Raw genomic sequence first — 16,328 nt, 5'->3', positions numbered from 1 at the left:
TAAATTAAGTGGCTTGCCCAAGGTCACACAGCTGACAAGTGGTGGAGCGGGGATTTGAACCCATGACCTCTGACTCCAAAGCCCGTGCTCTCATGAGCCTCTTAGACTCCATCCAAGGGGCCCATCACCCCACACCCGACTTGTTCTGAGCCCTGATGTTGCCCTCCATGCTGACCTGAAAAGGGAGATGGTGATCCCCTTCCCCAACAAGGTGTTACCCCGGGGGGTAGTAGGGCAGAAGGGGGTTACTGACAAAGCCCCAGGTGAACAGATTTCTTCTGGCCTGGTGTCTCGGAGCTGCCACTCAACGGAATAGCTCGGCTCATGAGAACTACCTCCTGGGGCCCTTCACGGCTAAAGCCCCCGAGGTCAATGGGTGTCATAGCTGTGAGTGCGACCAAGTGTTTCTGGGGTACGGGAAATGCCCTTCCTGTGGCCCTTGCTCCCGCTGTGGTCTGCCCAGGCACCGTCATCTCCCCATGCTTAGATTTGTGGTCCTCCCTTCCGGGCAGAAGGTGCTTATCCTACCTCTAGATTGTAGGCTCGCTGTGAGCAGGGAATGTGTCTACCAACCCTGTTGTACTGTACTCTCCCAAGCTCTTAATACAGTGCTCCATCCACACTTAGTGCTCAATAAATGCTATTGAGCGATTGAGGGGCCCCAGTCTGGAGCGCAGACTCGGTCTCCACCCAACTTTCCTTCAGAAACGGCTGCTTTCTGATAATGTAGCCAAATTTTGGGTTTCGCTCTGAATCAGAGCTCTTGAAAAACTCACCCCTCAACTGTCAGGGTGTTTTCCTTCTCTCGATGACCCGTTTCAGAAGAAGCTCTGCATGGGGCTTCCTGATTCCTAGAACTCAGCTGCAAGTTGGGATTCTGGGCCGTTCTGGTCTTGGGGAGGCTGCTGGTCCTCTCCGGTCCTCAGTATCCCCATTCTGCCCCCTGGATTCTGGGCCAGTCGCCAGAGAGGTAACAACCAGATGGCTGGGAGCATTGGACCATTGGGCCAGGGAATCAGACGATGGCTCTCATCATCATCATCTCCTCTTCCCTGATTGGACACCACCAGGTCTGGCCGAAAGACGATGGCCGAACAAAACCTTCCCCGCTCTCTTTCCACCAGGGTGACCCTCTGCTTAATAATCATAACTGTGGTATTTGTTAAGCTTTTACTATGTGTCACGGACTGTACTAAGATGTGGGGTGGATACAAGATTATCAGGTCCCACGTGGGGCTCACAGTCTAAGTAAGAGGGAGAACACAGCTTGAATCCTTATTTTACAGATGAGGGAACTGAGGCACGACTTGCCTGAGATCTCACAGCAGACGTGTAGCGGAACGGGGATTAGAACCCAGGTCCTCTGACTCCCAGACCTGTGATATTTAGGCCACACTGCTTCTCTTGCTTTGCTTTGGGTCTTTGGGCCCAGCCGTTTTGGATTGACTGATTCTTTCAGTGTGAGAAGAAACTCAGGACTGGGAGTCAGGAGACCTGTGTTCTAGTCCCTGCTCCACCACTGGCCTGATGTGTGACTTTGGGCAAGTCACTTGTCCTCTCTGAACCTCATTTTTTCATCTGTAAAATGGGGCTAAGACACCTGTTCTCCCTCCCCCTTACAGTGGCAGCCCCACGGGGGGCAGGAGCTGTGATCGATTTATGTACCTACCCCAGTGCTTGACACATAGTTATAATGATTATGGTATTTCTTAAGCACTTACTATGTGCCAAGCACTGTACTAAGTGCTGACAAACTAACTACCTGACAAATACCACATTTATTATTCTTATGGTTAGACAGACTCATGCCTCAGGAAAAATCAGATCCTCCCTCAACCCAGCAGTTTCAAAGCTGATAACAATAAATGATATTGACTGAGCACTTACTATGTGCAGAGCACTGTACTAAGCACTGAGGAGAGTACATTACAACAGCGTTAGCAGACACATTCTCTGCCCACCACGAGAGTTATCCCCTTGTCCCTGTACCATGCTACCTCCAGGCTCAGTGAAAAAAGTACATGGAATGAAGTTGTGGCCAAATCGGGAGTGGGGGTATGCAGGGGAGGGGGAAGGAGTGGTGGGATTCAGATACAGGAAATTCAGAGTGATGAGGGTCTGGAGCAGAGGGAAAAAAACCCTCCTTTCATAGCTTCCCCATTGGGCAATGTTGGGGTGAGAGTGGGGAGATTCATTTATGGACCAGCTACTGTGCCCATTGAGTTTCCATGACTGCATCTCTGCCCATTATACTGTAAGCTTTCTGAGGGCAAGGACCATGCTTGTTAGTACAACTGCACTCTCTCAAGTACGATACTATGAAACACAGAAAAGTGCTCAATAACTATGATTGATCGATCTATTGAATCCAGTTGGGAAAACATGCTTAGGATGGAAGGGACCTAGGAGTCAGAAATCCCTCTTCTGCCTGGTCTAGCCGGGTGAATCAGGGTGAAACGTCTCACTGACCCTCAGCTTAATCGTTGGAGAATGGGGAGTCGCTGCTCACTCCCAACCCCGCCCTCTCCCCCAAAGCTCAGAAGACCCAAGAGACTCAGTAATGCTCCAACCCCCCTCGCAGTCCTTGGACGGCTTTTCCGAGGCCGACGCAAGGATTAGAAAACTCCGCTTCAGTTTAAAACTGTTTTGTAATCGAGCGGGGAGGTGTTGGTGGTGTGCTTTTTAGCACAAGAGAAGTGGAACGCTCTGATGATATCGGGCTGATAACCGTAAGCAGCTCACAGTAAGGTAAGAAGGTAAATTTTGGCGGAAGCCAGCGTTGCATTTGATGTCTTCTTAACTCAGCGAACAGGCAGCGTTTCATGTCATGTTATCAGCACCCACATCTTGACCTAATTTAACACGTTGCCATGGGAGACCAGGGAGGGGAGATGCAATTTTCTTATCTTTGAAGGAAGAATTTAACAGCACAAGAGAACACGAAAATGCAGCATCTAACCGATTTTCATGCTGGCAGCCGAAATGCTTAGGCATTGGATGGCAGAAAGAAGGGAGGAGGAGGGGAGCGACCCTGAGTTTCTGAGCCCATCTCTGAGCACAATGGCCGTGAGTTTGATTCTCCGTTCAGTTGGGGTAATCAGGCATTTCCTCTTAGCTTGCCACGGGTTCCCAATTCTCACCAGGGGCCAGGACTTCCTTTGCCATATGCCTGGGCCCGGGGCGCTTGACAAAAGTGATTGGAGCCAGGACTTCCTCTGCCTCACAACAGCCATCTCATAGGGACAGCCTGTGTGGGAAGGGAGGTGCCACTGGTGCCCCCTCCTCGAGAGCGAGGGGAGTTATGGTCCCTATGGTGGTGAGAACTGGACTCCCCACCTCGTTCCTTCCAGAAATCTGACAAGACCTGACAGGTTCCCATCAGGCCTGAGAAGACCCAAGATGGTGACCTTCTTGGTCCTCATCCCCACTAAAATCTGTACCTCACCTGTGCTCCTGCACTTGCAATAAAAAGTTAGCACCAATGGCTGGTACCTCAGGAAGAGGAAGTGGAGGGAGGGGGAATGGAGGTTAGGAGCAAAGAGTTCTAGGAACAGAAAGCAAATCCTCACCCCATCCCTGGGCAGTCACCCTCCCAGGTTCCTCAATCAATTAATCAATCAATCAATGGTATTCATTAAGCACTTATCGTGGGCAGCGCACTGTACTAAGCACTTGGGAAAGCACAGAGTTGGCAGACACTTTCCCTGACCACAATCAGCTCAGCCCCCAACTTGCTCCTCAGGGAGCAGAACGGGCTACCTGGTGCTGACAGACAAATAGTAATGATAATAATACTAACTGCGGTATTTGCTAAGAACTTACTATGTTACAAGGATTATACTAAGCACTGGGGTAGAGACTAAATCATCAGGTCAGACTCAGTTGCTGCCCCGAAGAGGCAGGCTCACAGTCTAAAAGGTCAGGGAAAACAGGTACTGAATCCCCATTTTAAAGATGAAACTGAGGCACAGAGAGCAAAGCAATTGGCTTAAGGTCCCACAGCAGGCAAGTGGCAGGATTAGAATCCTGTTCTTTGGCCCCAGCTCTCCAGAGGGTGGAGAAAGGACAGACGGAGCGCTAAAAGCCCAGTGCAGGCCTCCTTCAGCCCTGAGTCCCATGATCCCCAACTCCAGCTTTGATCAAGGATTCACCATGGGGATTCCAAGCCCTTTTTCAATCTCCTGGGACTCCCATATTGTGGTCTGGGGAAACTGAAGCCTAGAGGACCACACTGCACTCGTGTCTGAGGCAGAGCCAGAAGGGCCCATAGGATCTGTGCTCTCTCCAAGTTTCAGAGGGACCATGGTCACCTTCTCCCGGATCTAGTATCATCCCACAGCTGCCACTCAGGGGTGTCTTTGAAAACTCCCATGCTCCCCAGTGGTCTGCCCGCTCTTCTGAAAGTCTCCTTTCCAAAATGCAGTCTAGTCCACACCCCCCACAACTGCAGAGAATTCCCCAGCTGCCAGGAGACTCACAGCCAGAAAGTTGGGGGCTCGAGGAGTCCCCTTCAGAAATTCACACATCCCAATCCCCGCAGTGGGTATAAGAGAGTCAGGGGCTTCCCTGAGCCTTGCCTGGTGGCCCCCTGGGAGAAACTTCATGAAGGTCCAAGATGCCCCACTGTCTGGAGCTGGATTTTCCTTCCACTGGAAGACCTCCCCAACCCCCTAGTTCCCTGGCAAGCACCCTGTGGCCTCCCAAAGCTAAGCCTCACTGGTGAACAGGACTGGGTTGAGCCACTCGCTGACTAGATGTCACAAAAGGCAACATCTTGTTCAGCCTAGCGGGGACCCTGGAAGGCATAGGTGACTGTCTGGGCTTCAGCGTCAGACCACAATGCCATACCAATCACCTCATCCATACTGTTTCCCCGAGGCCTGGGGGCAGATCAAGGCCAAGGACTGGGAGAGCTCCTCCCCCTAATCACCTCAGGACAGGCCTCTGTCACCTGCCAAGAGTCGAGAGGCCTTGGTCACCATGTTCACCAAGCTCCCAGCCTCTCGGCTCCATTTTAGTGACCCGTCTCCAATGACCGAGCCCTGGGCCACTGCTGAGCATCCCCAGCCCTGTACGCAGGCTGATGGTGGTGAAGGCAGAGCTCCTCAGCCCTGCCCACGATTTTATGGAGGCAAAGTTGGATCCTTCCTGACCCCACCAACAGATTGATGGTGGTGAAGGTGGGGTCTCCCCAACCGAGGCAATGGACAGTCTAGGCAAAGCCTCCCTGACCTCGCTCACAGATCAGTGGTGGCGAAGGCAGAGCCTCCCCCGTCCCACCCGCAGACTGATGGTGGTCACTGAAGGTAGCGAAGGCCAAGTCTAGACTTCATTTCCGTCTCAAACACTATCGGCCTAAATACCGCCCCTTGCAGATGAATTACCACCATTTCCAGACGATCCCACTGCTTGGTTAGTGCCCCAGTTCCCCAGCCAGTGGCGCTGAGCCAGACTACCAGCCCATTAGCTGGTCCAAGCAATCACAGGCCTCCCCTCAGCCCTCCCTGAGAAGGAACACAAGCCTCTGGGACCCTGGGACCAGCCCCTTATAGCCACGGTCACCCAGAAGAAGTCAGTTACCAATGGTTGAGTTTTCAACCCTAAATCATCCCAACTCCCATCTTCCTTAATATCACCATAAGAGGATCGCTTTTTCAGAAATAGTTGGATGAATTTTAGTGTCTCCTTTGGGCAGTGGCCCAGGTTGGTTATTTAAATGTTGAAGTTCTCTGGCCCAGACTCAAGCAAGATGCCCCAGTTCTACAATGGGAGAAGCAGCATGGCTTAGTGGAAACAGCGCGGGCTTGGGAGTCAGGGGACATGAGTTATAATCCTGGCTCTGTCACTTGTCTGCTGTGTGACCTTGGGCAAGCCACTTAACTTCTCTGTGTCTCAGTTACCTCCTCTGTAAAATGGAGATTAATACTGTGAGCTCCATGTGGGACAACCTGATTACCTTGCATCTACTCCAGGGCTTAGAACAGTGCTCGGTACATAGTAAGTGCTTAACAAATGCCATAATTATTACTATTATTATTATTACTTCAGGGTGACTGTCCTTGAGGATGACCTGATGTTGGGCTTTGGGCTTCACTGAGTGACCCCTCCCTGGCTTTTTCCCACAAGGCATCTTGCTTCTGGCCTCCCCACTGACCAGCGTCAGGCCAAACACAAGGTCAGGAGTGGACCCTGACTGAATCAAACTGGTTTGCTGTGCGGGTGGTCACAGATACCTTCCCTCCCCAAGCCAGGTGAGGATTCTGCTCTTCCAGCGTATGCCGTGGGAGAAGCTGGGATCGAGCACACCTGGTGGGATGGAACGGGAGCTGGGTCCTTGCACAGGGTTGGAATGAGTTGCTGGATGAGAAGAGACCACAGAAGGGACAGTACCACAGACCTCCAAATGAGTCTTGGGCATGTCTCAGCAGGCACTGGGTTAACTGGAAGGCAGAGGGATGCCATCACCACAGCCAAGACTCTTTGAGCATTTGGAGGCTGAGGTTTCCCACTCAGAACAGTCCTCCAACAGGACCTCGGGCACATCCCAGCTGGCACTGGGTGGGTAGGCCAAGAACTGCAGGCTAGAGGAGGCCAACAGCTCCTGCTCAGAGAAGTGAGATCCAGAAGCCGGCCAGGCCCGGAGCCCTAAACCCTGGCCCTTCAGGAGAGGTGAGACGGTGCATGGCAGCCGGCGGGGACCTACCTGTGTAGCCGGCCAGGGCGGCGGCCGGAATGACCGGCTTGTCCTTGTTGAGGTCGGCCCGGTCACGCACATAGTCCTTGAAGGTGCCCTTGGGCTTGTGGCTGGGCAGGGAGGCTGGGTAGTCCTCGGAATCGAAGCTGTCATACGAGGGGACCCGCTGGAGGCTGTTGAAAGATGACTGACTGCTCCAGGACTGGGTGAGCCGATCGCAGCTGTCGTAGCTCTCCACGCTCTCAAAGGAGTCCTGCCCACCGAGTTTACCTGGAGCGGGGCAGGGGGCGAGGAGGGAGGCGGGTCGGGGATGGCGGGGGCAGGGAAGAGAGGCAAGGAAAGAGGAGAGAGGAAGGATGGAGGATAATATGGAAGGGAGATAGTTTCAAGAGGAAGGGAGGGGCAGAGGAAGTGAGGGGAGGATGGGAAGAAGAATAGGGAGGGAAAGAGGGAGGAGGTTTGGGAAGAAACAACCGTGAAAACCATCTTATCCTCGGACATGGTGCTGTAATCAGAGCAGGAGGAGGGGAACTAGGGAGGCTGGGGAGTTGGGGCTCCCCTGGGAGCCAGCGGGGGGCTCAGCCAGTCAGGGCTGTAGCCTGGGAATTCAGAAAGCCATGTTGCTCTGATCTCTGACTCTCAGGAGAGAGATCCACCCAGCCATCTGGCCAGCAGTCTCTTCCTGGACATCGCTTTGCCCCTGAACGACCTCAGAGCCCCCACACCCCACTGTCCCTAAGCACATGCTCTGCCCAGACACCTCTTCCTTGGGCAATTTCAGGGAAGCACACGGCACCCTTTGAACAGAGGGGGAAACTGAGGTAGGGCCCAACATGATCACTTTCTGCACTCCCAAGGCCAGCCCAAGAGCTGCTAGAGAAAGAGAAGGACCAAAGGGCTCAGGGTAGGGGATGGTCAATCCTTGAGGCCTGCTTTTTGATTCCATTCGGCAAAGAGTATATCAGCTTTCCCTGGTATTCGGCCTGAAGAGCAGCTGTCTGAGTCACACAGATAACGCCATGGCTCCTTCAGAACGAGGGAAAGGAGTCGGGTGCCTCCCTCCCCATAGAGGCAAAACAATTCCGAGCTCTTCGGCCAGATTGCTGCCACTTCCCAGGAAAATACCTCATTCCACATAAGAGAGCCCCCCTTCCACCAACCATCCAGGACCCAAACCGAACCCCAGAGTCTCAGAGCCTCGACCCTCACCTCCCGGACAGAAAGCCCAAACTCTGAAATTTGCTTAGCGCATGCTTTCCTGACCACAGGATCACCCAAGTTCATTCATTTCCCAAACTGGGTTAAAAACAGCTGCTGGGATTGCACAATATCACAAGAGAAATTTCCATGGGCCAAACTGCCCGCAGCCCAGACACCGATCCTGAATCTCAAGGGGGTTGGCGGGGGTTGGGGTGGGGCGGGAGAAATGTTTGAGAAGCTGGCACACATAGCCTAATCGTGGCCATGTCCCTGCCTGAAAGGGTCTCAGAGCAACCTGAGTTAAGGCAGATGAGATGGTCTGTGACTGCAATAAGAAAGGAGGCAGATGGGAGTAGGAAAAGTGTGGGAGCATTTAAAAGTGTGCATATGTGGCAGGGGGGTATTCATTCTACAGATAGTCTGTCACCACCCTTCATTCCATCCATCCAACCATCCTTCAGTCCATCCATCTATCCACCCATCCATCCATCCTTCAGTCCTCCCATCCCTCAATCCTTCCAGCTTTCAGGCTATCCACTCTTGTCCATCTATCTGTGGAAACTCCTTCTGACCAGGAAACTAATCGTGTCTCTATTCTGTGCTTCCAAAGAGGCTGATTTAGGGATCTACACTGTGCAATTCATAGTAATAAACATCATTACTAGTCTACTACTGTCAACCCATTCTTTCTTGTCCAGCCATCTTCTGTCAATCCATCCATCCATCCTAAGGCAGAGGGGCAATTTGAAGGCAGTAGAGCTAGATGGTCCTCAGCCTTTGATTCTACCAGTTCTCTGTGCCTGGGGCCAACTTCCAATGGGGATTTTGACCATCAGAGGAATACCCTTACCAGGGTAACACAAGCTCCTAGGAGCTCCTCAGAAGAGGAGCAAGAACAAAATGGATACCCCTCAATACCAGCCTGGCTCTCAAGACCACAGCAGAATGGAAAACTACGTGGTAGCCAGTATCAGGGGAACGCACTCAGGACTCCAGAAGACTGCCATTGGTTGTGTGAGGGAATAGTCCTCTCAATTCCTCCTGCTTGGAAGGTGAAAACGCCAACAACCACAGAAAGAGAACTCTGGAATTCAGACACTTGACATTTTCCACTGAGGGCCAAGCATTTCCAAAGAAGATGCCAAGCTGATGGTACTCTCCCGTAGACTTACTCATACTTGCTCCACCCCCTTGTTCTTGTGCTCCAAGTATGGTGCTCCACGCACAATTGGTGCTTGGCACCCCCATCCCCACCCCAACCCCTGCCTCGAGGATGACGGTGTTTGGGGAACACTGACCTAGCCTCGGGAGGCACACACAAGATTCTGCTGCTGCAGACCGGCTTGTTCTGCTGGGCTGAGAGAGACCTGGGGGCAAGGCATAAATTGATGGTGGCAGAGGATTGGCCAAAGCTGTTGTAGCTCAGGTTTTGCAGCGATCAATCAATTGAATTAATTGACAACATATTATATCCAGAGTACTGTACTAGATGCTTGGGAGAAGTAAAGCAGCATGGCCTAGTAGATAGAGCACGGGCCTAGAAGTCAGAAGGTCTTGGGTTGTAATCCCGGCTCCACCACTTGTCTGCAGTGTGACCTTAGGCAAGTCGCTTGACTTCTCTGTGCCTCAGTTACCTTATCTGTAAAATGGGGATTGAGACTGTGAGCCCAATGTGGGACAGGGACTATGTCCAACCCGATTTGCTTGTATTCCCCCTCAGCACTTAGTACAGTGCCTGGTACAAAGTAAGCACTTAACAAACACCACGATTTTTTTTTTAACAACACAACATAGTTGATAGATACCCTCCCTGCCTGCAGAGATTGCCTGTCTAATAAAGGTTAACCATTAGGTGAAGGAAGAAGGCGGGTAAGGACAAGCAGAGAAAGAAGACTGCAGGACTCCCTGCCTTTCACCCCAATACCACTTCTCATTTCCCAGATTGGAAGCTCTCTTTTGATGACATCTTTAAACTTTTATTTAGTCAGGGAATGTGCCTAGTGGAAAGAGCATGGGACAGGCATCAGGAACCCTGGGTTCTAATCCCAGCTCCATCATTTCCCTGCTGTGTCAACTCAGTTGATTTACTTAACCTCTCTGGGCCTCAGTTATCCATCTGCAAAATGGGGATACCTGCACTCCCTCCCTAGAAGATATTGAGTCAGAGGTGGTGTCCAATCTGACGAGCTCATATCAGCCCCAGTGCATAGCACTGGGCCTGGCACATAAGAAGCGCTTGATAAATGCCATTATTTCACATGGGAAACCCCAAGGTGAATGCCCTTTGATGCTCCACCCTTGAGCCCGATCTGGGGAAAGCCAACTGGATAACGAAACCAGACTCCGGGACTTCCAGGAAGCCCCAGCTAAGGCCCTGAGCTGAGCCATACTGAGAGGGCCCAAAAGGAGGGCCTCCCAGAGACGAGCCCAGAGAGGCCAAGGAGGGGCAAGTAACACTAATTGGGCCAAGTCTTTCTCCCAGTCCTGGTGTGGCGAGACCCCCTGGGTCGTCTGCAGCCCCCCATCCCTCCCCCTCCCCCACCTAGAGACAGGTGTTGACAGCCTACGTCCTCCCACATCCAAGGTATCTGTGGCCTGACATGTCGGGCCAGGGCCAGGCCCTGCATGGAGGAAGAGAGTATGGTCACTTGGTCTTCCTAGAGGCTCCACGATGGGCAGGAGCAGAGCTAGGAACAGGCACACGGAGATGGATGGAGGCAGTGAGGTGGTGGGAGAGCAAAGCAGATGCCGCCAAAGCCTCTGGGTTGGTGGGCCGGACCTGTCTCCCACATCTGATAAAGCTGTCTGCTCTAGCAGAGTGGGGAGGGGACTTAGAGACCCATTAAGGTACCAAGCCTTTCTAAGGCTCTGACTCATTTGAAGAAAAGCAATACCCTGTTCCTCCTGTGGGCAGGGATACACAACCCCTGCTCCCCACCCCCCCCACCACACACACACATAAAGACACACACATGCACACACACAAAAATAAAAGGCAAAAAGGGGAAGGTAGAGAGGGACCCCACCCATCCCACGCATCCACCGGTTGCACAAACAAGCTCAAACTGTGAGAGGGTCTGAGTTCTTTAGGGGACTTTCCCCCTACCCTGCTCTTTCCAGCCCAGGGAGCTACCTCGCCGACAAGAAAGACACGGAACATGGGGGATCCCCATAGATTTCGGGAGGGGTAGTTGGCTGTTTTGTTTCTAAGGAGACCCTGGGAAGAAACTCCATGTCTGCCTGGAGGTATCGGTAGCCCGGGACTGCAGAGGGTAAAAGCTCAGCTCAGATCGCTGCTGTGAGACCCCAGGGGGAGACTCGCCTGCCGCTCTCAATGAGCACCCCTGCTGAGCCACATTGACCTCCCCAGACCAGTAGCTCCAGGAGGGCAGGGAGGGCACCAGTCTGTGTGCACCAGGTCCATGACCACGATCACCCACATCCTTATTCCTGTCACATTCCCATGGCCCCAGTCGTATCTCCGCAGGTGGCCTGGAACCCACCCTTGCGCTGTCATGGGGCCAAGCCAGTCCACCTTGGTGCCCCAAGTAGCCATGCTCGGGAAGTGCCGTGTTTCATGGACATGCAGGCTCACACCCACTGAGGGCTGCAGGGGGATTATCCTGCTTGCAGACAGCTGCTAGAATGCCAGTCTGGTGCTGCAGGAGAGTGGAGTGGGCAGGGCCAGCTGGGGAGGGTCAAGTGTTCTGAGCAGGGACCTGCCTTTCTAAGGGCCATGCACATGCTGGAAGACACTGAACCCAAATGACCAGGCCACGCCAGCCACGCTAGTCCTTCTCAGAAGCCAGCACTGAGGCCTTGTCCTGGTCCTCTGGAAGTTGGTCGGGAGTGGGGCAGCAGACCCCTCACCCCAGAGCTGAGATGTGAGGCTACCTGAACCCATAGCCACTTCCTAGCATTCTCCTACCAGGATGCTGCTAGGAGGGGGACGGCATCCTGGGTCAGTTTGGTGGCATCCCCCGGACTCAGGGCAGCCCCAGGGGCCAGCCTCACACCTGGTGGGAGACAGCAACTGGCCGGGGTTTGCAAGTCCAATGTGCACCTCTCTTTACCATCCCCAACTTTGGTGCAGGCCAGCAGGAGACACAGACAGGGTGAGCGCGGCGGGTGGAAAGGAAGCCAGGACACAGACAGAGACACCATCAAAGAGGCCAGGAAAGCAAGTGGGGGTTGTTGAGGGGACCTGGGGAGGAGGAGCTCTGCTTACCACGACTCGTCCTCCCCATGCACATGTTGTCTGGCGTGACAACTTCCTGCTTGATGGTGAAGTAGTCAGTCTGCAAGTTGTCTGCCTGAAGGGGTTCACGCAGGATAACGGGTGATGGGTAGTCACTCTCGTACTTGAGGGAGAGGAGCTCCTCTGAGCTGATGGGATGCAGAGTCTGGTAGGACTCTGTGATGAAGCTGGGCTCGGAGAACTCCGACGGAGGCACGCACTGGGCGTGCTCGATCCCATAGCCTGTGGGCGGAAAGTGAGGGGAGGAGAGAAATGAGGCGAGCCACTTGTCCCCCTCAACTACCAGGTCCCTCCTACCATGGACCCAGCACCTGGAACATCACCGGACGGCCCGACTCACTCACTCACTCTAGACTGTAAACTCTCTGTGGGCAGGGAATATATCTGTTCATTGTTATATTGTACTCTCCCAACCACTTAGTACAGTGCTCTGCATACAGTAAACTCTTGATAAATATGATTGAATGAATGAATGAATGAATTCAAGGCCACCAAATCTGAACCAAATTAGCCTGGGATAAGACTCCTTAGACTGGGAATCCCATGTGGGATAGGGACTGTGTCTGACTGGATTATCTTGTGTCTACCCTAGTGCTCAGTACAGTCCTAGGTACGTAGTCAGTGCTTAACAAATACCATCATCATCAACATAAGATGAATAGCAGCAGCAGCAGGGGCAGCAGCAGTAGTAGTAGTTATAGTAACAGGAATAATAGTAATAACAATAGTTACATTTAGGGTATTTGTTAAGTACTTACTACATGCCAGGCACTGTACTAAACCCTGAGGAGAAAATAAGCAAATCGGGTTGGACACAGTCCCTGTCCCACATTGGGCTCCCAGTCTTAATTCCCATTTTACAGATGAGGTAACTGAGGCACAGAGAAGTGAAGTGACTTGCCCAGGGTCACACAGCAGACAAGTGGCGGAGGTGGAATTAGAACCCATGACCTCCTGACTCCCAAGCCTGTGCTCTAGCCACTACACCATGCTGCTTCCCATAATATTAATAATAATTGTGGTATTTGTTAAGCGCTTACTATGTGCCAGGTGGCAAAGTGTATAGTAGAACTCATAGCATTTATTGAGCACCTACTAAGTGCAATGAATTGTACTAAGCACTTGGGATGGCACAAAAAAAGCAGGAGACTGATTCCTGCTCACAAAGAATTTCCATTCTAACAGAGCTGAGAGACATGAAAATATTTACAAAGAGTAAAATCAGACTGAATAAATCACATGTTCAAGGGAAAGCTGTTGGTGTCCCCTCTGCCAGGCACCGACGATCACCCCTAACAGTTCACACACCCTAACACGGCCATCCCCTGCTCCATTCCTTTGGGATCAGGGCCAGATCCACAGGAGGCAAAGGATGGTGGCAAAAATAGGATCCCCACCCCACACCCCTACCCACGATGCACACACACACCCTGTGCCATGAAAGCAATGTGGTTCGCAGAGATAAAAGGAGAACAGACACTCCAGGGCTGTGAGTTCTAATGTCTCTGCTGATAATTACTGGATGAGCTAGGGCCAATTACTGCACCTCTCTGACCTTCAGGTTCTCCCAGAAGTAAAATCTCAGAGGGCCTTGGGTAGCACGATATCGGAAATGCTCACAAAACTTAAAATGAGCCTTACTGGGACACCTATATCCAAGTTGGAGAAAACTCTAAAGGAAGTTTCCCCCAAAGGAAACCACAGGCAATTCCCTCCCCACTGGAGGAGGAGGAAGGTGGAGGAGGTAAGGAGGAGGAAGAGAAGGAGAAGGGCAAAGGAGGGAGAGCAGGAGGAAGGAGGGAGGAGAGGAGGAGGAGGAGGAGGAGGAGCAGGACTTACTAATGAAGTAATCAGAGGTATAGCGTGATTCTGAATATGCAGGGTTGACTCCGTTCACTTGGTATGGCTTCACGTCCTCTGTAGGGGACAAGGGAGGGAAGGTGGTGTCAGAGATAACATAAAAGCCCAGTGGGTCCAAAGGCATCTCCAAGACAAGGCCTAGGCTAACCCTTCTTGGGAGGTCCCAGACTTCTTTTCCTGAGGTTAGTCTGTGGTTCCATGGCAGGAACACCAGCTTGGGGAGGAGAGCCCTCATTCGGGAAGTCCAGAAGCTTAGAACTCAGTCTTGCTGGCCTAGCAAGAGAGCCAGTGGTCTCCCACACAGTACTGTCGGGGGATGTTAATGGGGGACATGGGGCTCTATGTCCCAGAGTGCAGTGACCTGCTCTACCCTGGAGGCCACCTCTTAACTACCCTTGCTTATCTCCAAGGAGCCCCGTGGCCTGGACTGAGGCAAGTCAGCTTCGGGAAACCATAGGAGACAGGGTCCGGGGAACAGGCCTGGATCTAGCCATATGAGAATACCAGACCTGGAACACACATGATGTCCTTTATTTTTCTTGGGGCAAGCAGCCCAATATAATGACACCACTGCTTCCATTTGGGAATACTGAGCTTTCCCTAACCTAGGGAGTTAATCCTCAAAATCCAGAATTTGCCTCTCATAGAACAGTGCTTTGCACATAGTAAGCTCTTAACAAATACCATCATTATTATTACTGCTCCGATCTCCTCAGAGGTATCTGTCCGAGCCATGGAAGTCAATGGCAGGAGCCGACGGGGAGGGAGCCTGAGTGGTCCAGTCAGGACTTGCCAGAAAGCAAGAGTCACATTCTGGGAAAAAGGAGGAGGGCAGATAAGTGGTTTAGTCTGTCAGGGCTCTCAACGACAAAGGCATGTCCTTGCCATTGCTGATTTCCTTAACCTGATTCCCCCAGGGACCACTATGGCTCCCCCCATAGAGCTGGGGGGTCACTGAGCATCTGGCTTGTGGGTCTGCCAAAAAGCCCACCCACGGGAGCACCCTGTCACTCCACTGTCCACAGGGTGCCCCACAGATAGATCCTTCCTCTCAGGGAGGGATTAGGACCAGGGAGAGGCAAGATCAGCCAATAGCAGACGTGTAGAACAGAGGAACCTTTTGGGTCCTATTCCGGTGGACAAAATTCAATCTGGGTTGGCTGCCCAACCCCTCGAGTCAGTTTCCCAGATGGCCACTCCTACTCTCCACATTCATTTGCCTATTTTTGGTGCCTGTGTGAAGTGTGTGTGTGTGTGCGCGCGCGCACGCGTGCATGTGTGTGTGCATGTATGTGTGTGTGCATGCATCCATCCAGGTTTTCAGGAAAGCCTGCATACGGCCTGCCAATCCTCAGTAATGAACGAGTGGCTATTCCCTAAGCATTTACTGATTGCTTCCCAGCGTTTATTTTCGCAGGGGCTAAAGGAAAGAACTAAAGATAACACTCGTAGGCCCGGACGAATATAATTTGAGGTCCTCCCCCCGGGCGCTGCTGAATGGAAAAATATTCTGAAACAAAGGAAGGTCTTGTACGAAGTGGCCCCCAACCCCCACCCAGCCCCTGCTCCCTCAGCAGAGCTGCCCTCCCCTCTCCCCCCAGTGCCGCCCCCTCTCCCAGAGGTGGGCAGGGCCAGGGAGGGCGACCACAGGGAGCGGGCGGGCCCAGGTTGGAGAGGGCACCGCTCTTCTAGGCTTACGGTCAGCTGGAGGGCACTGCTGACTGCTGGGAACCGGGGTTTATTTTGAGAAGAAACTTGGAAAACTAAGAGCAGCTACACCCGAGGCCTGAGGTAGCCGCCTGCTGCCATGTTTACATTCAGCAGGGCCTGCGGTGGGTGAGTCACCCCAGTCGAAAAGGTGGGAAGGGGTCGGTTGGGGCAGTGGGCCTCCCCTCCCCAGGTTATGACACCGTGTCCCCGAGCAACCCACACCCCCCTGCTCCAGTTGGGACTGGATCACGACTGTTCCCGTTCCCTGAGGGCAGCCAGGCACACATAGCCTCTGGTCACCCGATGGTGGGGAGGGGCAGGCACCTGGGAGTGCTGGGGGTGAGGAGAGGGGAGAAAGGAAGAGGAAGGCCAGATCTCCTGATGCGAAGCACTCATATCCTTCCACCGGTCCTTCTGCTTCGCTCTGCCTCCTTCTGCCTAGAGCATCTGAGGATCCAGGATTCAGAGCATCACCTTGGTTGGTTCCTCTTTGGTAGGGCCCAAGGCCTAGCCACCGGGGAAACTGGGCATCTGTTCCCTTCTAATGTTCTATCGTTCAGGCAGCCAGGAAGTTCTATCACACATCTAACCTTGATCTCTCCTACT

The 16,328-nt window shown here is 52.8% G+C and overlaps 1 protein-coding gene across 2 annotated transcripts in view; it reads right to left on the bottom strand.

Annotated features, from left to right (window-relative positions):
* The window catches only part of ETS1 (ETS proto-oncogene 1, transcription factor), a 174,620-nt gene that overhangs the window by 13,672 nt on the left and 144,620 nt on the right, over positions 1 to 16,328 (bottom strand). For both annotated transcript variants that reach the window (XM_038753736.1, XM_038753737.1), the window contains 3 exons: positions 13,992 to 14,069; positions 12,123 to 12,374; positions 6,704 to 6,964 (listed from right to left, as the gene is read on the bottom strand). In XM_038753736.1, coding sequence (XP_038609664.1) covers positions 6,704 to 6,964; positions 12,123 to 12,374; positions 13,992 to 14,069 — 591 coding nt within the window. The remainder of the gene's footprint in view (positions 1 to 6,703; positions 6,965 to 12,122; positions 12,375 to 13,991; positions 14,070 to 16,328) is intronic.

This window comes from Tachyglossus aculeatus, chromosome 11 (assembly GCF_015852505.1).
Source record: "Tachyglossus aculeatus isolate mTacAcu1 chromosome 11, mTacAcu1.pri, whole genome shotgun sequence".
Lineage (NCBI taxonomy): Eukaryota > Metazoa > Chordata > Mammalia > Monotremata > Tachyglossidae > Tachyglossus > Tachyglossus aculeatus.
This window is presented reverse-complemented; position numbering and strand designations above follow the sequence as displayed.